Source organism: Lathamus discolor, chromosome 11, assembly GCF_037157495.1.
Source record: "Lathamus discolor isolate bLatDis1 chromosome 11, bLatDis1.hap1, whole genome shotgun sequence".
In the NCBI taxonomy this organism is placed as follows: domain Eukaryota; kingdom Metazoa; phylum Chordata; class Aves; order Psittaciformes; family Psittacidae; genus Lathamus; species Lathamus discolor.
Window position 1 is genome coordinate 9,508,597 of NC_088894.1, and position 23,113 is coordinate 9,531,709.

The 23,113-nt window shown below is 38.2% G+C and overlaps 1 protein-coding gene across 30 annotated transcripts in view; it reads right to left on the reverse strand.

The window, feature by feature from the left end:
* CTCFL (CCCTC-binding factor like) overlaps window positions 1-23,113 on the reverse strand; it is an 85,373-nt gene that overhangs the window by 19,752 nt on the left and 42,508 nt on the right. For 11 of the 30 annotated variants that reach the window (XR_010615373.1, XR_010615371.1, XR_010615360.1 and 8 more), the window contains exons 10-15: window positions 21,546-21,706; window positions 19,879-19,999; window positions 17,136-17,230; window positions 9,270-9,433; window positions 8,566-8,674; window positions 1,416-4,211 (exon numbers count right to left, since the gene is read on the reverse strand). Coding sequence is in view for 8 of the 30 variants with exons in the window: in XM_065691679.1 (XP_065547751.1) it covers window positions 17,172-17,230; window positions 19,879-19,999; window positions 21,546-21,706 (341 nt within the window). In the remaining 22 variants the exon portion in view is untranslated. The other 19 variants (XM_065691679.1, XM_065691680.1, XM_065691683.1 and 16 more) reach the window with 15 other exon arrangements.

Consider the following 23,113-nt stretch of genomic DNA (forward strand, 5'->3'; position numbering starts at 1 on the left):
GAACCTCAAGATCATCCAGTTCCAACCCCCCTGCCATGGACAGGGACACCTCACACTAAACCATCCCACCCAAGGCTTCATCCAACCTGGCCTTGAACACTGCCAGGGATGGAGCACTCACAACCTCCCTGGGCAACCCATTCCAGTGCCTCACCACCCTAACAGGAAAGAATTTCCTCCTTAGATCCAATCTAAACTTCCCCTGTTTAAGTTTTAACCCATTACCCCTTGTCCTGTCACTACAGTCGCTAATGAAGAGTCCCTCCCCAGCATCCCTATAGCCCCCCTTCAGATACTGGAAGGCTGCTATGAGGTCTCCACCTCATAGCTAAAAACTAAAGTTAGAAGAAACCGGTATGGAGAAATATCACTCTTGTGTTGGAAACAGCTGCCTCTCCTAGCCACAAGAGAAGCCAAACTGCAGTGTGTACTGTGGTATAAATTGGCTGATGCAGTTACATATCAATATATATCAATGATAAAAAAGTCTAGGAAATTATCTGAGGGATTAGGAAAAGCTCAGTGAAACAGAGAAAGCAGCAACTATTGTGTCAGGCATTTTCATACCTTAAAATTTTTGTCCAAGTCAGAAAGGGAATGTAGAAACAAAGAAAATGCAGATTCAGACTCAGAAACTTAGCAACTACCAAACACATGCAAAATACACATGTACACCCGATACACTTTCTGTAATCTATTTCTATGGAAAAGTACACAGAAAATAACTATTTAACTGTGAACTGACCTACTGGAGGAGGAGCTACCACACAGACTAACCTGCTTCCTGCAGTGGCCAACAGTCAATCTGCACGGAGGAGTATTACAAGCAAGTACAATGCAAGTCTTCAATGGAATACCCCCTCCATGCTATAAGCAGCACTGCTGGCACTTCCTAAGCCAGAGAATCATTTAAACCCACACTGACTTTAACAACAGGGCAATTGTAGCAAGCAGTATCATTCTTAGAAGTTAAACTTGAGGTAGCAGAAAGATTTGGTATGGGCATAAAATATACATATATGCAAATACCACACATAGAATGGATATAAGCTATATTAAAAAATTGTGAATGTACAGCATTCATTATGTAAAAACCAAACCAAACCCCCTGCAGCCCTCTGCACATACAAACACAACCTATACATTTAAAAAATGAGGCTTTGTTTTTAACCCACAGATTTTTTTCACACAACCATAAGCTCGTGAAAAAAAAAGACAGAATCAGCTGTATTTTAACTGCCAACGAAAACCAATGGATGTGGTTACCCCACAGACAAAAGCTAATGTACCTGTGTTCAGTCATTCTGTAGCAAATTAAGAGCTTCCAGGAAGCATTTTATCAATAGATCATACCACAAACCAAACCCTTGGCAAAATTTAGAGAGGAAATATAAGATTAAGGGTCTTGTTCTTACCCACTTAATAGAAAAGCCAAATGTCAGAGAATAATCATCACCCTTTGAAAGATGAACCAAGTTCCAGTTTGGTTTTTTATCTACTTAGCCAAGATTCCTGAAAGGAAAAAAAAAAAAGGGGAAATAAAACTCAATGTAGAAATACTTTTGATGCAGGAAAAACACAGGGTATGAGTGAATAAAGGATCACCCGCTTTAGATGACACTGCCAGACAATTTCCTTCCCTGTTCTATCACCATTAGGTTCCTTATTAAGTTCATTTCTTCATAAGCCACCCACAAAGGCCCCATGGCACCAAAATGTCATATTCACAGGAGGCTTTGTCAGTGGGGACAGGGTCCAGGCTCTGCTGCTGTCTGAAGGCTGCAATGAACATCAGGGATGGGAGCGAGTGGTGCTTTCAGAGTTAACAGCTCTCGAAGCTTGAAGGTGAGCAACTTTAACATATGGGTAGAGATAAGCAAAGCTTTGCCAGCTGCCAGCGTCTGTCTTTCCGGATACTTTGGCCGTGAACCTTTTTTCAATACAGTGCTGCAGTTCTTTGTCTGACCTGATCCTCTCTGAAGCTCACCAGTGTAGACTGTCACCAACCCCGAAACTCGGCTGGGTCTGAAAGAGCGAGTCCTGTCCTGACACAGGAGCCAAAAGGCATCACATCTTACCAGATTTCAGCAATGTCACCTGCATATAAAAGTCTCAGTGCCTACATTCAGCTCCACAAGTGTTTGTTCTTCCTTTCCTTGAGAACTGTTTGACCCGTGTTGGCATGCTCAGTCCAAAATCTGCTGCAGTCACCTGTTTTAGTAACATCTGTTGTTGAGAAGGACAAACAACAAGCTAAATAGTCTAACTGACATCAGACTATGAAGAAACAATAAAATCTTCCCTCCCCCCATTAAACCCAGATTGAAAGGTGCATTCTGTGTCATTTTTCCTGTTTGAAACTTGGATATGAAATTCTTCTGGTGTAATGGTGCCACCAGCAGATAACAGTTAGAATTGGGTTTAGCTGAAAAACCTAGGTAAGAACACAGATCTCTCTACATAGGTTATTTAAACTTCCAAAAATGTAGCCTTTAATTATTGAAAACAGTATTTTGATAAGAACGTGGAAGCTAAAAGTGGTTCTAACAGTGATCCATCAGTAGATAAAAACTTACGTTCATAATTCTCTGTGTAAGTTCCTTATGACATCCTCTATGATTTATAAAGATGGGAAAGCGTGTCGCACAGGGTGGGTTTTTTTTTCCCCACAGTAGAAATTACTGATTTTTTCATGCCTGAGCAACTGCCAAACACTGGAGCAGTAACGACAACATTGAACTCTGAGAACTGAATGACTGGAACTCTTCAGTGTTGTTTATGTGAGTATTGATCTGATAAACCCTGAACATCCAAGTGGAGCAACTCCTTTTCTCCATGGAGACCCAGGACTCTTTGACACTTCTGTTGCACAGGGAGGAAGAATTGAGAGCACCCATTTCTACAGTGTTGATATTCCCAATGTTACTGTCACCTTTCTATCTATAGCAGCTTTATTACATTTAAAATTGGTCATTTCTCATTCATATTTACTTAGCTGTTTCAGGAATTTAGAATATAACCCAACACGTGCTTAGATAGGTTTGCAAGCATAAAGGACTCCCAAGAAAAAAGTGAAAAAGGAAAGCAGACACTAAAAGGTGTCACTGGTCAATTGGGTAGAAAGCCAAAACAAAGCCCCGGTGCCGAACCTTGCCACAGTTTACCAGTGCTCTTTCATTCCCTTACCAAATTGTCATACCTCTTGGAAGCTACCAGCCAGGTCCACCTCTGAACTGCTGACTGATCTGCTTCTAACAAGGACAGCCAGAGATGGCACACTCTGCTTCTTTGCTGTTGTAAGATTGGTCTTAAAAAGTCACCTCCTTCACCTCCAGCCTTCTAACCTGGCCCAGCAAGGTCTCTCAATGGGGAAATAGGGCAAAGCGAGACATTTGAACAAAGTTTCCCAAATACATTTGCAGAAAGCAGCTGTTTGTAAGGTTTTCCTTATGTAATGTGTGGAGTCATTTCAGAAATAGCTGTATTAAAAGCCTTCATAAAGCAAAAACTATGAACTACTAAAAATAACATACTGTGGGGTATTCAAAATTAAAAGGTATGCTAATAAAGCCCGCTCTAGCTGAGTTTGTCTATTCTCCTGTAGACAGGAACTACCTCAGGTCATAAATAAAACTTCCAAAAATGCTTCCCAAGTCACCTTTAAAACAAGAATACATTAAAAATGCATTCTTCATGCTCGTTCTGCTGAAGCGCTGGAAAGCCTTATTGCATCAATTCTAACAATGTAAAATACAGTTATTTGCCCTTTGTTTTATAAGATCAGGCTTAAATCCTACTTGACTGAAATGCATAAGCTAAGAATTTTAGAAACCGTAACCAATTAATGATATATTCTTATCTGTTACATAAATAATGAAATTACTCCATTTAAGCAACTAGCACATAGCCCTAAAATGCTTATATCTTTAACAACTTATCTGAGAATGTATTTTCTTTTTAAACATATATCAATTAGAATCAAGTAACCAATGTTTCTTTAGGGTGCAGGATGTATTAATACAAGCTATGCAATAAACTAGTTTAATTTCGTACAGTTTAATCTTTAAAACTTGTCTTGGGGAAAAAAAGCACAATATCCTTCACATAAAAAAGAGACAGCCAACAATTCAGGATGGGCTGAACAAAACTGATGCTACAAAGCAAAAATGACACAAAACTTACCTTCCTTGCAGAAAGCATCTCATGCGAAACTGTAAGGAAAGCAAGGAAGCATCAGAATAACAGCTAACCTTTTATTTCCCTCAAAGATATCCCTATATTTTGCTTGCTATGATAAAGATTTAACAAGAAAAAATGCTGCAGCCTACAGCTGGGCATGGCTTTTTCCTCCCATAAACTTCTCTAGATAGTAAGTCAGCCTTCCACTTCATCAGCTCCAAAACTACATAGAAAAGGCATTAATGCTTCCATGATTTCATAGGTTGCTTCTTTTTTGTGATTAAAATAATTTAAAAGATTACAAGCTTCTCAGTTACTATGGTAAAAGGAGCTTTAAAATGTCTTGGTATAAATTTGCCCTGGTTTTCTTCAAATACACTGAAAAGTAGTAATTGTCCATACAAGTAGTCACGTCCATAACATGAGCTGGCAGTGTGCACTTGCAGCCCACAAAGCCGATCGTACCCTGGGCTGCATCAAAATGAACGTGACCAGCAGGGCGAAGGAGGTGATCCTGCCCCTCTACTCTGCTCTTGTGAGACCTCAACTTTGAGCATTGTGTGCAGTTCTGGTGTCCTCAACATAAAAAGGACATGGAACTGCTGGAACAAGTCCAGAGGAGGCCACGAGGATGATCAGGGGACTGGAGCACCTCCCGTATGAAGAGAGGCTGAGAAAGTTGGGGCTGTTCAGCCTGGAGAAGAGAAGGCTGCGTGGAGACCTCATAGCAGCCTTCCAGTATCTGAAGGGGGCCTGTAAGGATGCTGGGGAGGGACTCTTCATTAGCGACTGTAGTGACAGGACAAGGGGTAATGGGTTAAAACTTCAACAGGGGAAGTTTAAATTGGATATAAGGAAGAAGTTCTTTACTGTAAGGGTGGTGAGGCACTGGAATGGGTTGCTGAGGGAAGCTGTGAATGCTCCATCCCTGGCAGTGTTCAAGGCCAGGTTGGACAGAGCCTTGTGTGGGATGGTTTAGTGTGAGGTGTCCCTGCCCATGGCAGGGGGGTTGGAACTTGATGATCTTATGGTCCTTTCCAACCATAACTATTCTATGACACCATGGATTTCCTTTCAGAAAAGGAACTGGGAGTTAGATCATGTTTGCAGCAATGTAACTGAGCTAAACTCAACTGCCCTCAAAAGTTACTCCAGACTGAAATATGAATTGGGCAATACAAGAATCAGATCAGTTATCAGCAAGATAACTTAAAACAAGCCTCCCATCAGCTGATGTACAGATTTTGAATATGAGTACATATGCAAGAAACATATTCTGCAATCCTTTACAGCCATAGCCTTTCACTGTCCTTATCTTAAGTTCAATGGAGCTCGTCTGGAGCACTCCTGGCAGCCCTGTGGGGCCCTCAGCGCACAGACCCACAGCTCAAAGTCACTGTCACCCGTTGTGTGTTCACACTATTGCACCTGCATATTTTACTTCGCACACAAAAGGTCAGAAGCTTGCCAGCAGGCTGCCTGCCTTCTCCAGCACACAATGCACAGAGAAAAAGAACTCCAAGGAGCCGCTTGCTGTAATTTCCTGCAATTTAAGACTATTTATCTTTAAAACTTCTGCTGCCAACCTCCCCATCTGACTGTCACACTCTCGCTGGATTTTATCATCAGAACATAGTAATTTATTAGAGATCAAATCCAACCAGTTATTTTATTGTCTTGGTTTTCAATACTACTCAGCCGTTTTAGCTCTGAATCCTCAGGGCTCTCTATAATTAATGTTTCTTTAGCAGAGGCAGTGAGGGGACTGGCTGTGCAAAGCCAGTGTTAACCCTTACATAGACCAACATAAAACCACAGTGAGGGGCTGCATCTGCAAAGGGGTTGCAACAAATGATCCACAGAATTGAGTCTACTTTTGACATTTGAAAAGTTCTCCTTCATACAAGTGGGCTGCGTACAGCCACTGTCTACCCACATGATTAGGAACTGGTCTGTGCCTGCAAACATTAATTAACAGATGGGGGGTCACACTCACACATATGGCATTTTTGGAGACTGAAACTTCCGTAAAAGCTTTTGTGGCAGCTGAAGGGAATTGAGATGAGAGAATGGGAATGATCAAGCGAAAGGCTGAATATTCGCAGTGTCAGGTATGCACTACGCTGGCTGTAAATAGTGGCACTGCAGGGAAGATGCATGTGAGAACCAGGGGCAAGCTAGCACGGAATATCTGAGCCAGAAAATTGGGTGCGGGGTGATCATTACACTTCAGAGAGCACAAGAAGAGAATAATAAGGATGCCCAGCATCAGGCACACTGATTTTTCTCCTTCACATTTTCCCCCTGTCATATTTGAGGGGTAAAAAGTGTGGCTACAAAGAAGATGGAGGCACCCTTTTTACAAGGAATCACATGGAAAAGACGAGGGGTGATGGGCACAAGTCACTCCCAGGGAGATTCTGATTAGACACAAGAGGAAAATTTTTCACAGTAAGAACCATCAGCCATTGGAATAATCTCCCCAGGGAAGTGGTGGATTCCTCAACATCAGACACTTTCAAGAGTCAGCTGGACAGGGTGCTGGGACACCTTGCCTAGGCTTTTATTGCCATGAAAGGTTGGACCAAATTATCCTTGAGGTCCCTTCCAACCTGGTGTTCTGTGTTTCTATGAAGAATATTTGTAAGTAAATATTGAATTTTATTCCTACCTCGGAAGATAATCTCCTGTCAATAGGAGCTCTTAGCTCTCTAGGTCAATATTGCCATAGCCCAGAGAAGGTCAAATAGCAGGTATTTGGCAAGAAGTAAACATCATCGCACAGTAAAAGAAGCCCAATAATGAACACATTTTCCTTTAAATTTTAGCATCTTGTTGCCACCCTTTTTTTCCAGCTATGTGACCTATTGCCACGAATAGAAAATAACACAGCATAGGAAAACAACGATATTAATCAAGGTCTGCTCTCAGCTATATATTTTTGCATTAGTGAGCTTTTCATAGTTAGGAGGGCTGGATTTGACCTCAGCACATTCCAATAATCTGTTGTGAAAACAGAACCACAGAAAAATCACTACATTTGATACCCACTTATTAAAAATTATTACTGCAATTGGAATTCTGAAGGGGCTGCCCTAAGAAAGCTTTGTCCTTTTCTGGGCGAACTATTTAAAGCAGTATCCTGGGCTGAACTTCCAATGTTCTCACTAATTCGACCATGTTTGTCCTCTACCCAAAGCACTCCCAGCAAAAACAGCTGCCAGAGCTCCTGTGCAGTTGTTGTCTCAAGAAGAGAGACTCTGATTTTTGCAGCTCTCTTATACTGTATTTTAAGAAGCTGTTTTCAAAGTCTCTCATCAAATAGTTTTTAGTAGTGACAGATATAGAATCATAGAATCATTAGGGTTGGAGAGGACCTTAACATCATCTAGTTCCAACCCCCCTGCCATGCCTGGTGTCTGTTAGTTTCCCACAAGCAAAAGCTTTGGGGAGACTTTCAAGAGTGTAAACCATAGACATGGAATGAACTATAATTAACTATCAAGATCTATGGTGGGTACAAAGTGCTGCTGTAGACGTTGCTGAATAAGTGACAGAAGGCATAAACTAAACAACCATAATATCAGACTATTGTTCTGTTACTGAACTAATACAAAAAAAGTAAAACTGTATTCTGAACTACACATTATTTCTAAGGAATTCCTACCAAAGTAAGCAGGGAAACACTGAATTTTACAGATCACATTTACTGTACTAAATGGAGTCTGAAACCTACAAACAATTTGTAATAATCAAATTCTAAACATACTAATCTATGTTGGCACAATTCTTCTTATGACTGTTACTACCTACTTATTTAATAATAGTAAAAACAAGTTTAAATGAATACTTGCATGAGAGTTATATGATGTAAACCACTATGCCTCTGATACTGCAGCCTTCATCAGTGTGAAAAGTCTCATAGCAATCTATGAACTGAACAATACTGAACAAAAAAGAAACCTTACTGAATAAATTGCAATATGAGAGCAGAGCTTTATTACTATAATGCCTTCACTGCCATGTACTTTAGAGGCAGGCACTTGTCTTTCCTATCACACTTTCAGGGAGTTTGAGCCAGAAGCTCAATGAAGAAGGAAATAACAGCAGATTAAAAACAGCTAAAGTGGTTTCCAGAAAATTTTATTCTTCCCCTGCCTTTGTGTTGGTAGGAAAGGAACATGCCTCAACATGCAAACCAGCCCTGGAGTGCACTAGGGAGGAACAAGTCTTTGTTTAAAGCAGCACAAGATTACCACTGCACTTCCTTATTCAGTCAGCTGCTGGTAACCATAGAAAACCGGTATACAGAACACACAGCCTGAACGGTGGATGTAAATGGCTGTTGATAAATAGGCTCATACATAATGCTGGACACTTTCTTACCTTCCTCACTCAGGCTTGGCTAATCAGGAATCTTCACGTCGTTTTGACCGTTAACGAACACTGTAACTTCTCTCAAAAACAAACATTTTGCTTCCAATCCCTTGGAACTCTGGTAAAAAAGAAAAGAAATTAAAAAAGAAAAATAAGAAAAATGAGAGGAGAAAAATTCACCTATGGGCAAAGACCTAGTATAAAATAGGAAGCATCCTGTGGTATACACAACATTTTAACATACACCGTTGTCTAAGGTGAAAACCATAACCTAATTTTTGGATTTGAGTTAGCTCTTGCCATTTCAACTCCTCAGTGAGCACAGCCTCTGTTAGGTTAAGATTTCTTATCCTTCCCAAGGTTAAACCCTAAGTGCCTGCAGATAATGGGTTACTTATTTCCTTAGTTTCACTCAGAAACACAACCACAAAGCTTTCGGATTGTAGTCCTACCAGTAACAAGCACAAGGCTTTGTTTTGTAACACTACAGAGCAGCATAAAATGATGTCATTATTTTTGTATCTTCTGTAAGGCGTGAACATAGGCATGGAACAGACAGTTAAGCTAAAAAGTATATGCAGCAAGGAACAGACCGCTGTCAATGATCAATACTATCAACAGTTTCTAAGTGCATAGTCATGAAAAACTGAGTCATATTCCAAAGGAAAAGACATTCCTAACAGCAAAGCATTATGGTAAATGTAAGCATATACCTATGCTCCCAGCGGGTGCTGATTCCCAGGCTTGATGCATGTCCCAGAGAGTGTGGGCTAGAACAGAACAAATTCCATCACTTCCTCACTTCCTTTGCTAATGCTTCTGTATCATGCAGCACAAGGACTTATGTAAGTTACTTCTTTATTAAGCAAGAGTACGCCTGCATTCAGACAAGACAGATTTCTCAAGTTAGAGCACTTAAAGAAAAACAATAAAATTTTCAGTTTCTGAAAGTCAGATTTGATCACGAATCTTATTCTTTCAAAGCCCTAGAGGCACTTTCACTGGTTTCATAAAAAACCACGGAACTACTTGAATTCTGAAGAATAAAAATTAACCTTTAACCAATAATTTCAGTGGAAGTTACATGAAGCAGATTTGTCTGTACCCATTAAGCAGAAGCTGCTCTCGAATTCAGGCTTGCTTTCACAAATAGGTTGAAGCACACCACTGGGTACCAGAGCATCACCCACTCCCTGTTACAGGCTGAACCACTGATGTTCCTCAAAGTTACATTTCTATTTTAATGCATTTTGAGACATATGAATACCTTTAAAACTACTTGTGTGCTTTCTAGGAAATCCAAATGGTTTCACCTTCCTCTCATTTACAATTTTAGGAAGCTAGGGCCACAATATCTAAAACTGCCACATAGCTGTTTCGAGACTAATTTTTGAGTTTTAGCTCCTAATAGTTAAGCATTAACAGCGACTAGTTATATGCTGAGAAATTTGATGTGCTTTCATTGCCCCTCATTCTCCAATATGATTTCTCATCTTAATGCTTTAGCATTGCTGATTTCTGTGTCTTTGTGAAGGGGTAGAATAAAGAGCTAACTTGGTGGCAGGGAATCTGCTTCTGTCCTGTCTGTAACTGTTCACTCTCCAACAGAAAAGCTTTTTGTATTAAATTGTAAAGAAGTCACTGGACAAACTCGAGGAAAATGAATCAGTCACTGTAAAAAAAAATGCACTTTCAAATTAAATATTATGAATTATGTATGTTCCTTCATTCATGTTCTTTATTGGTATTTGCTGTGAAATAACAGCTAGTGTATTCAGCAAACAATTGAACACTAAGTGGTATTTTTATGTTTAAATCACAACTATTTCTCTGTTTCAGAATGGGATTATTTCCTATCTACTTGCTGACAGAAGAAAACAAGGTCGAATCAAGAAAAAAATCAGAGAACTTTCTCCATTTATATCTCGTGAGGGAACTTCCTTGATTTAAGGCATAGGATGAAGTTCACTGCCAAGTATGTATTTACAAACAGAATCACTGCCTAATGCTTTGTGATTGGAGCTGCATCCTCAGGGTGCAATTACAGCAATTATCTGGATGGATCTTTCATCAGTAACCTTTGACTCATCTCCTACAAACTGTCAGTCTTCATCACCAAATGGGGAAAGCAGCGTATTGTTTCTATTCAATCATCTGCTTCTGAGAAAGAGGAAACTCCACTATTAGGACAGCCTGCCTGCTCATACATGCGACCTCCTGTAGCTGGCCTGCATCTGCCAGACGGAGTGGCAAGCCCCAGAATGAACAGCAGTTCACTCCTATACTGTTCTCCTGTCAAGATGAAGCCAGCAGGCATCCTCACACACTTCTGCATTTCTCTGAGGAATTTCATGAAAAGCAGAGGAAAACATATCTTGTTATATGCAAATACTCATTAAAATCTTTAATGAGTATTAAAAAATACTCACTGCCTGAGTATCTTAGTCTGAAGACTAAGTGTTAGTTATGCATCAAATCTTCACAGTCCGAAGAGATCACTGCCTCAGCTCTCATCTAAGTGGAATGAATTCACTGAACTAAATGGATTTACTATAAACTTGCACCTATGCAAAGATGGAGCACAGTCTTATATTAACACTATTATGACATTTATCATCACACAATTGTTATTGAAGTAGAAGTCTTGCAAACGTTTTGTCAGAGAGCATGGCCTGGAGGATACAGCTCATTTAAAACTAAGTGATTTCAGTTCACAGCCAGTAATGCTAAGTGACGAAGGGGTAAATAACTCAGTTCAAAGAGTGGGATATTTAAAATAGTATGGGAAAACAACTACTGTGAAGTTTTGTTACTTTCACTTCACAGTGAAACTGCTGATGACTTACTGTAATAGAACAACAAAAAAATCACCATTGCCTTAGAGGGAGCACAGCTTAGTTGTCTCAGCATGCAGTTCTTCCAGAAGAAGGATGGCAGTTCTAAGGCTTAGTTATGATCACCATTAGTTGCTACTGCCCATTTGATTAGTTGGCAATAAAAGCAAGGCTCTTTCTTATAAAAGCAAACAGCTATGTCACTCCTTTGCTTTCCTCCCATTAGCTGCAAATGTTACATGGACAGGGCAAGGATAAAACCAATAATAACTGAATCTGGGAAAAAAAACCAAACCCAAACCACTGAAGCTAAAAATACACAAAATCATTCACAGCAGTAACTCAAAGAGTCAACTACCAAAGCAGAAAGAAACTAAATTGTTCATTGTCAACTGCCAATTCAAAGTGAAAACAGATTGGACCAAAGCTGTCAGAAAATTCTTTACCATTCTGTAATGATCACACAGCCATAATGCCAGACAGAGTCCAGCTGTTTCAGTGACTAACTTCAAACAATAGCTGGGCTGTTTAAAAGCACAACAAGAGCGAATGATGTTTGTCTGAAGATATACTGTATTAATGTAAATTGCTTTCAAATGCACATTATGTGTCTTAAACAAAACAAAAAATAGATATTAAAACCTGTGTGAGTGGAAATTAGAGCCATACATAACATTGTCAGCTGTAATTCAGTCATCCATTCGTGACTGCATGCAGTGAGCTTACATCCAGTGGGAAAGACTGTGATGAAGGAAAACATTATTCATTTTACTCTTTCTACTTAAGACTATGGAGTCTGTGTTCCCTTTATGAAACTTCCAATTACCATCAGATGATACTCCCTTTGTATTTCCTTCTTAGGAGATGCTATACCACCACTCCTGCCCATGGCTGTTAGTCATGCTGCTGTAGTGCCTTCGTATCGTCTTAAGCACTGACCTTTAAGAAGTTATAAATGTTATTTCAGTTTTAATTCTGAGTTTAATGTCTCTAGAAGTGATTAACAGCATTGGCTTAATGTGATTTGGTCCTTGACCATTTACTCACCACCTTCTGCTAATGTAACTTAATCATTACATGCTGCAACACCCCAGGTTTCTATTTCTAGTTCAGTGAGATTAAACTAGTAATAAGCAGCAGCATACTGTATCATCAGTGGGCTTCATTGCTCCTGAAGGCAAAAGGATTAAATCAGAGATTAATTTTGGTCTGTGCATCATCTTTGTCATCCGTACAATGGAGACAACACAGCTATGGTTCGAGAGACAGCTAGGTTTCCTCACAACAGAAATTAAATTCCTGTCTGCTAACTTTGTGTTAGTTATCTCTGCAGTATTACTTGTGAGACTGTTGAATAACAAATTGATTTTAACTAACAAAAAAGTAATCATGTCAAAGATCTTCAGTAGATGCACTGACAGACAGCAGACATGTCTCCCTAATGCTGACTTGGTAATCAGCAAAAAGCTTTGAAAGACAGGAAAAAGATTAGTTGGGATACAAAGGAGAGGATGGCAGGAACTTAAAGATGACAGTTCAAGAAAATTTCTTGGAACATGCACAAGAATGGAAATCAGATGGAAATCCAGCTTCCTCATCTACTCTACCAGAATAATGCTTAGATGATGAGTAAAGATCATCGCATGGCAAAACCTGACATCACAGCATGCAGAGAACAAGCCTTTGTGGTGATGCTGCATATGGAGCATGCATTTGATGCTTTGTTTGCAGCATAAGCTTTGATGCTTTGTCTGCATGCATCTCTGCGTGCAGAGAACAGGTCTTTGTGGTGACGCTGACTGTGCACCATTTCCACACTGCTGTGTCAAAGTTTAACTTGGAGAAAACAGAAAACACAAGCTCACCCTTTTATGAAGGACCAGAACACTCCCCATGGCCTATGTGCACAATTCACTTCACCTTAAAGGTCTTTTAAAATCTGTTGCTTGTTAAAAGCCCTAAAATCTCTGCAACTAGAGAATTCTTAGATAAACTGCTTACCTTATCGTTAAATAATAATTTTACATGGTATGTTAAAATGGTTTGTCAACAACAGAAAATATACAAACATGCCCCCATTGCACACTCAGTACACCTCCCTTGCAGTGGTGGCACTTACCTGACCTTCCATTGAGCCAATGCAGCCAAGTAAGCCAGAGCAGCAGACAAACACAGTGAAGGAACATGCAGGTTGAAAAGCCATTGCAGTCAATGCACATGGAGGGACCAGCCGTACAGCTGAGGCTGTGCCAGCTGCACTGGGAGCAAATGCAGCTGCATCCCAGCAGAAGGTATGCACACCCCATCCCTTCCTGACAGTGACGACTACACTTTGTAGTGAACACTGTGACTTATTACCCCACTCAGGAAAAAAAGTTACAAAGAACTCTTTTTATCTAGCTTTGAGGTACACAAAATCATCAGCAGGGTAGCTTAACAAGTCAGAACTAAGACAAAAAAAATAAAATCAAAGCACCTTTCACATTTTTGCAAGGGCAGGTAGTGACAGGACCAGGGGTGATGGCTTTAAACTGAAAGAGGGAGATTTAGATAGGCCATTACGTCCAATTGGACAACATCCAGAAGAAGTTCTTCCCTGTGAGGGTGGTGAAGCACTGGCACAGGATGCCCAGAGAAGTTGTGGCTGCCCCATCCCTGGCAGTGTTCAAGGCCAGGCTGGATGGGGCTTGGAGCAACCTGCTCTAGGGGAAGGTGACCCTGCCCGTGGCAGGGGGTTGGAACTGGATGAGCTTTAAGGGTCCCTTCAGCACAAACCAGTCTGGGATCCTATGACATGAACCACTTGTTTTTCTGCCCGCTTGCATGGATGTGAACGTGTACTGCCATCTACAGGAAGCTACTCTAATTACCTCTATCGGTCATCAACTCGGCACAACGCTTAATTAGAAGCTACCACGCAAGCACACGCTGCAGCCCTACTCTTGCTGACAATAGCTACTTTTCTTCATTTCCTTGGAAGGTTCTAGGATGTGTGTGGAAAAAGTACTTCAAAGCTTCAGAAGACAACTCAGTCTAATCGATACATCAAATCTCGCTTTTGCATCACCATACACCACTTACTGGCATCATTGAGGGTACTGTGCTTCAAGGTCTCAGTTATATTATGGAGCCCAGTTAGTAAAAATGTACCCAAAGTCATGGTTTTACTCTTTCTCTGCTTTTATCTACTGGGTATGTGTGCCTGTGCAGACACTGCTTCTCCTCAGGCATTAACTATTTAAAGCATAGACAATTTCTGCTTGCAGAGGAAACCCACAATGCATGCTTCATCTCACATAGAAACCTTCTTTTCCAAACCAATTAGTTATCTAAGAAAACTGTTAGAGAACACTATAGAATACTTGAGTATTATCTATTTCATGAAATGAATAATTCCTGTATATTTAACAATCAGTAAGTTAAAATATTTTAAAAATGGCATCTGTTCCAAATATGTTCTGTTTTAAAAGATATTAATATTGCATACTGGTCTAAAATATATTAATAACATCATTGAATTGTCTTTGTAAAATAAACACCTTAAACCATAGCGATGCAAATTCTTAATCATGAAAAACCATCACTGTTTGCGGTCAAAAAATGTGACCACTAGAAATAACTCCTGAAAAGGTCATTTCTTCTTGATTTCCACAGGGACACATTTCTAGCTTCTACCTATTTAAATAATCACTTCGCAAGTTCAGAATTAACAAGAATTTTTATTATTACATTCATATTTCACTCACGTAGTCTGATTTTTAGATGTCAGCACAAAATCAGTTTGATATTACAATGAACAACGTATATGCAGAAAACTGATCAAATAATTTATACAACTTCTAAAATTAATTTTAACAAATCCGCTGCTTGGAATTTATGGCACAAATGGAAACAGCACAACAAGAATAAAGTCAACAATGTTATTTAAGCAATTATCATGGGCAAAAATATTCTTAAGTCCTGTGATAAGGCAGCCAAAACAGATTATTAACTTTCTAAAACTGGGTAAATATTACCATTATGAAAGCAGAACCAGTACACTCGAATAACACAATGAATAAAATCAAGGAATAATTTTGATAAATTCAAATACACTGACTTCTCAGTGACTGCTAAAAGCGTACGCTACAAAACTGACTGGGTTTCTATTACTAAAGTGGTAATTCCTGTTCATATAGTTGATTGAGCTGATTAAGGTCTTGATGACGCTTTTTAGTGTAGAGTGGTCTGTATCTTCTGAAACTGGGTCATTTACTCCTGTAAGACAGCAAGTATCTCTTGCTAATACTGACATTAAGAGATAGATACTTAAGAGACTGTGAGACAGTTCAAGTTCCCAAGCATGGTCTGAGTCATTTTAACAGCAGAACAGCTGCTGAATTTAAGTTATCCCTGTAAAACAGGCATGTAGACACATTACCAAGTATAGGATAAAGGTGTTGATTTACTATACTAACTGGCAAAAACTAAGCTTTCATTTTTAACAGACTTTCCAAAGTAGCAAAAGTTAAAAGTTTCAGTATTCAGATGTCAAACTGCAGTTCACCTGGACTGCAAAGTACAGAGCAGAATTCACTACCCCCAACCACATCAGCGTAACTAGCATACATAGCTTGCTCTACACGCAACGCCAAACCTTTTCATATTGGTCAAATTCAGTACCATATTTATAATGAAGTTAAACACAGATGTTAATCTTGAAGTTAGTATTTTATTTAAATTATTTACCTGTTATATGCTGAAATATTATTAAAATTGGTAGCAATGCTACTGCTTACTTATAATGAAACATAAGAATAGCAGCACTAGAGATGAATACCTTAACAGTAGTTGAGATTTTATGAATAGGCTTCCAAGTATTAATTATAGATGACAAAAAATGAGGGAAGAGTGCATAAATGGCAACCGTGATAATTGTAACTAATTATAAAAATCAATAGTACTTACTCTAATTACTCTAACTATAGTAATTAATTAAGCAGTAAAACCAGTAGTTCAAAAGCCAGTTGAGAATTGTGACAATTAAAACTTCCCTGACTTTTAAACGTGCTATAAACATGAGCTTTCCTATATAACACAAGTATGTTTGATTGAAGACCTAATTAAAATTAAAGTCATGGGTGTGTTTTGGATCTAGTACTAAATGTATGATCACAATCTTACACAGCAGCACTTGCAAGAGGCTATTTAAAGGGGAAAGAGAGGGGAAAAAAAGCTGCTATCATCTACACTTGAAAGCCAGTCAGGTTAAGGCAACAGAAAGCTTTGCACGCCAAGAAAGGGTGGTTTCTGACATCATCACACACTGCTGCTGCTTCATTTTTGTCGGGCAGCTCTACATCTGTCCAGCTAACTGCTCTTAGTTTCCAATTAGATCTGCATGCTAATCCAATGCACCCCACAGCTGTATGGCTGCTAGAGCTGAAATAAGAGAGAAAAGGACATGGGGAAAAAGACAGGACAGGTAGTGTAATCTAGCCATGAACCCATACCCCAAAGTTTGTGGGAACTTAATACCCCAACAAGAAGCCAAAATCTGCTTCTGCCACTACTTTTCATGATGAAGTAAACTAATAACATTCAACAATTACTATACTCATTGGGCATAAACCCCAGCATATTTCTAGAAAAAAAAAATAATTGTATTTTAGCATTGTGAATTCTGTTAGAAACAAGAGTGTTTGCAGAAAGGAGATTCAGTAAGTCTTCCTTGTATTAAAAAATCACCGCCTTTCAGGTGCTCACCTCAGGAAAGTACTGAAGTTCACGCAGCTCTCAATTCTATACAGCTACTGAGGAATAAACTTGCTTCAGATCTGTATGCAATTCTGTGAGTGAATCTGGAAGTAAATACAAGGTGAAAGAAACCTATCTACCTTTCCACAAATTATTCTGAAATACAGCTGTTTTCTTCTCATTCTTTCATTACATATATGTAATAAAACAGGTGAAGGTTCCCTGTAACTTCCACCCTTTGGCAATGTTTAGGTTACAGAGTAGAAATTGCAACAAGAATAAAAATGATCACAGAAAGGCTTCAACAGCTTTCAACCAACACCTTTTCTAGCTTCCTAACTGGACACACTTTGAACTGCCCAGTTACAGTCAGTGAAACAAGGAAGACCAGAATCTATTTATGCATATTTGGCCACCATGTTGAGACTCCATTTCACAAATCACTTCAATTTTCTGTTCTCAGAGTTGCTGTTTCTATCCCATCTAAAACAGGAACAATCTTACTGGCACAATATTGACTTTTCCCAATGGAGAAATCTTGGAATGATTCCAGGTCAAGTTTGAAAAGAAAACGCAAACAAAAAAATCATTGTGGTGATTAACCAGAAAGACAACTAAATATGTCAATAAATTTAACAATATATAACAGCATATCTTTAATCCTAGTTTATTTGGAGAATGAATGTATTTCAGGTTGACTATCACATTACAAGCCATGTTAGTGAGTAGTATCCATGGCATTCTTATCAGGGGAAAACGAAGCATTATTTAACTGGAAATTTAGTTCTCATGTGCATGCACTTTCATTTTAATTTTTGGTTACAGCAAAGCATTGACAGCATCAATCTGACAAGTAATCTTTTGTAAAGCCACATACAGGATCCTATAGGTCCCTGCAAGTTGTATAAGAAGTAAACTATATACTTGCAAATATCAACTTTGGGGAAAAAACCTTCTGGAACAAGCACAGGCATTCCTAATATTTGTGTGAGTCAATTAATGGACTGAGTATTTGTACAAATCATGTCTAAAGACACATTATCTTAGCTCCAGAAAATCAAGTTTCCAGATGAAGGTATCTGTAAGATACCAAAAAGAAACTGTTTGCACGTAGCAAAACATTAATAAACAGCAAAATCTAATTATTGCAAAAACATAAACACTGCAGCTGTAGCACTTCTAACCATACCATTACAGCCTTACCAGTGAAAACAGAAGTGTCAATGCTAATGTAAACTCAGCTGCTGATATATATTCATTAGATTCATTAGATTCAGAAAAGCTCCAACATTTCTTCTTCTATGTCAGATCTTATCTGTCATCAGCCACAAATCAGTGTAGATACAATAGGATATACCAGAATGTAAGGTTTCAGGACACCTAGGACTTAGATATATCTCCATTCTTGTCTTTTTCTCCATAAAAATCACCTGAAGAATCCTACAAGGAGACTACTGTGGCTTTCAAACAGCATCTGGGAAGCAGAGGAGCAAAAAAATGACAGGATATTCTGGTCAGGCAGAGCTATTTTTTGGCCTTGGTGGCCCTGAAGGTGACGTCAGAAACACACAACCAACTCTCACCCTGCAACAGTGCAGAGATTCAGCATTAGATCAAACACACAAACGGAAGGCAGGATGCACGAGGATACAAGGCTCCTTGCCCATGCCCTGACCTGAATATTGTATATTGTGCTTTGTCTAATTCAACAGAGATGCACATAAATGAAATTATGAGTAGACACCTCCTCTGGGTTAAAATTAAACTTTAAGGTGAACCTGATATAATATCACTACATATGTGGTGACAGGCTAAGATTTATTTAAGAGAGTTAAAAGCCCCCAAAACTTCTTAAGTTTTTAGAGTTGAAAATAAGACAAAACAAATGATTTTATCAGGAATGCACTAGCATTACCCAAGGCACACCACTTACTGCTCTGGAGACAATCAACTGACCAATTATTCTACCATCACAATCTGCCAAAAGCTGAACTTACTTTCTGGGAGTCTTAACCTAAGGACAAAAGATGAGGAAGCAGAGAAAAAAGAGAGAAGGAAAGAGATAAACAATGGACCATCCTTTGAATAAATGCTCAGTGCTCAAGAGCTACCCACAATGAGCACCACTAGGTAATTACAAATAACTTTCTGATTGCACAGACATGCTGAACGAAGAGCTCTATAAACTGTCCTGATCACCTGTGCAGTATGACTCTAGCTATTTAAATCAGTAGTATTTTTATCATTATTTGATCACTCTCAGGTCTAAGTAGAAAAGAAAGAAGATGAACAATTTCTTTATTTCAATGTGCTACATCTTTTGTGATTAACTTACAACTTGAGTTCTGAGATTTGAAAGTTTTACATCTGGTCTGTATTAAAGCAGTATATTATAAATTAAGAAAACCCACTATGGCTTAAGTCAGTAAATTATGTGCTTCATCCTCATTTATAAAGGCAAAGGGAATTTGTAAAAGGGGAAAGAAAACAACATTTGCAGGCATTGCTAAGCAGGGAGCATAGGAAGACATTTGCAGGAACAGGGGAACAACAGTCCCAGAATGGGCACCTGAGCAGTGACCCAAATCAGATGATGAGAATTTCTGACACACAATGAAGTATTCTTCCATTATTAGCACTTAAATTAGCTTCATTGTGAAACAGTAATTAAGCAGCAGGGAGAATCACTGTCTTAGCCTTTTATTCTTGATTCTAATTTACATGATTAAATTCTAACTTATTCGCTGATTACCTTGTTGCTTAACATGCTTTTGGTTCTCATGGGGTTTATTTTTGTCCTTGCTTCTTTTTCTGGGTGTAGCAGGTTTTGCCCTCACTAAGCCACAAGTTTCAGCATGCTTATGCATGTTATCCTGTTAGCATAATGAAGCATAAATATATGAATCAAATATTAATGTATGTAAGCAATTTAACACACACAGAAAAAACAAATATGGTTCTGACAGAAAAATTCTGGAATGCTAAGTGAAAGGCTGAATTATTTAAAAACTTTCATAAAACTCCTTAAGATTTTCCAAATTATATATTAAAATTCTGTTTAAAGGAACACTGCCATTTGGTGGGTATAAATCAAATATCTAATGTTCTGGTTCCTGGATAAACAATAAAGTTTTACATGTAAAATCTGTATGTGGAAAAAAGGTTATTTTTACTTCAGCAGTGTGCACAGTTAACCCCAAAGCACAGATAAGTTCTAACTGCATATAGCTTTGAAGTGAATAATAATTTCTTACTTTCCTTGCTGAACTGGTCCTAGCACTCTTTCTTTTAAAATTTGTACCTCCACACTGCCTTTTGATTAATTTTAAGAAGAGTCTGTATTAAACATTCAATACTGAATTCCACAAACCAGTAACAACACTGAAAAGATTAAGCAGCATATATTTTCTACCTAAAGGGGAATATAAAGTTCTTTATTAATCCCTCAATGTAAGGTTTGGGAAAGAAAACAAACAAGTTTTGCTGGCTTAGCATTAAGGAGTTAACATTCCTGCAAGTATACTGGTTTTTACTCTCAGTCCTTCCTGACAATGTGATCTGCAATACTTAGCTAAAGATAACTCCACTGAGATTCCTTAAAAGGAAGTATCTTACCCAGAGTGAATAGCCCTTACCACATTTAGGGCATTCATAAACTATAGGCTTAATATTAGAATCATGGTGCTTCCTAGAGTGAAGAGTAAGAAGCTCCTTCTGTTGAAAGGTTTTGCTGCAGCACAAGCAAGCAAAGGACTTCTTCCTAGTACGGGTTTGTTTATATACAATTAAGCGCTGTTCCTAAAACAAAGAAAATACCTCTAACATAACTATCCAGCTCTGAGAGTTCAATAAACCACACAGGCACACAGAGGAGTGCATGGATGTTGCACACTCCTTAATTATCCTCCACTGTAAGCAGATACTGAAGAACACACTGGGATATTGCCCACTGACTTGGAGAACATGAGACGTTTTCTCCTAACCTTAGTGAAGTTAGCAGAGAAAATCATCAGAATGGAGCAATGGTACATTCCAACATACCAATGCCAAAGATGTGCTACCCTAAATGTATTCTTAAAAAAAATTACAGTTCAGACCAGATTTATTCTGTGGCGCTACCGAAAATCACATTTAAGGCTCAAATATTACAGTTTGTTCCTATTGTAATGTCACTGAAAGTGATTTATGTTACTTTGCACTTCTAAGCAGTTCATGTACCAACGATTTATCAAGAAGATAGCCTCAGACTTTACAGCATTTCAATTTTACTGTTATTTGTGAACCATTTATCTTGCATATAAACATAACTACACCATTTTAGTTACATTGCAGTCACAGAAGTTTTTATCTTAAACACAACCCCAAAACCCTACCTTGCCAAACTCTCAACTCAGTAAGCAATATTTTTACAGTGAGTACCTGTTTACATGTGTAGCTGCACTGATCACATTTGAATCTTCTTTCATTTCTATGAGTCTTCTTGTGCTGAACAAGAGCATAGCGCTCATGAAATACAGCTTCACAGTCACTGCATTTAATTGCCACTGCCATGTAGGAATGCAGATTTCGTAAGTGGACACCTGAACAATTATACAAAGCAATTAATTTTTACAGTAAATTTTTAATTTCCACCATTCTGAAGAAGACTTACCCTGTAAATAGCCCTGAGTAATGTATACATTGTAGAGGATACACAAAAAAAGAACTTTGTGTTCTTTGCAGTAGGAGTAAAATTGCAAAATAAGTAATTTTTCAAGGAAGTTAACTGAGTTGCAGCAAGATGTAACTTTACAGAGAGATTTAGTAGTTATGAGCCTAACTCTTACTGATTTCCATGGAAAACATTTAACAAATCAAATCCTTTGGAAAATTCCAGTAACTGCCTGCTTTGGTCTACACTTGAAATTAATTTTAAAATGCTAGCCAAAGTAGTACTTACAATATTAAAATGAACAGCACAAAAATACATGAACAATGAGATTGTATATATATAAGTAACACTTCTACCTTCAAATACTTAACAGACTTCAATAGGATCTTTATTTGAAAATACAAATAGATGCTAAAGACATCTTTGTATGTCTAAATATTTAATATAGCTGTTTCATTTATTTCTGTAAACTTAAAATTTTATATAGGTTTTGCTGGCCTTGGTCAGCTATATTGCCTCAAATACAGCAAATATGCTATAATTCTAAAACACCGATTAATAAAATTCTTATCTGTACAAAACTTTTTTCTTCCTAGAAAAGATTATTTTGCATATGAAATACATGGATAAGGACAACTTTACTGGTACTTGAAGCAAGTACTGTTCTAAAGAAGAGTAATTCAAAAATTTTATATATAAATCCTTAGTAAATTGCTTGTATTTCAAGAACTGTGGTTTGTATGAGGAAAAATTTCAATCTATATTCTCAACTACAATTTTAATTTATACTCTCAGTTTGAACCTCTGCATAGAGAATGAAGATGAACTTATGCAGTGGTTTGTTCTTTGCACTCTGGAAAAAGATCCCAACTAGCTAAGAGACATTTGAGTTTATTGCATTACCATCAATGTTTCACAAGTGTTATACAGCTCAAAAATAATATTTGATATTGATGTAATAGGATTTAGAATTCTAAGAGTTTTGAATACTGGAGGCACAGTAAAAGCATTGTCTGATGAACCAATGAAGTAAAAATTTAATTTGCACTTTACTAACAAACGCTATTACATGTATTTCTTTAAATTACAGGGACAATGCACTCAGCAACTAAACATACAGTTCAATTTTAGATTAAAAGGTAAAAGCTGATTTGGCATATGCAAAAACCCCACATATACTGAAACATTCAATCTGTTTTAGTGTCTCATATAGCTAGATGTATATATTCATTTTAACTACAGCTGAGAAAGAAGCAGAATAGGAGAACTGAAATGGCTTAATAAAAATCTGACTGTTTTCTGTGGCTTTGAGGAAAAACTTCATTACAACCTGGGC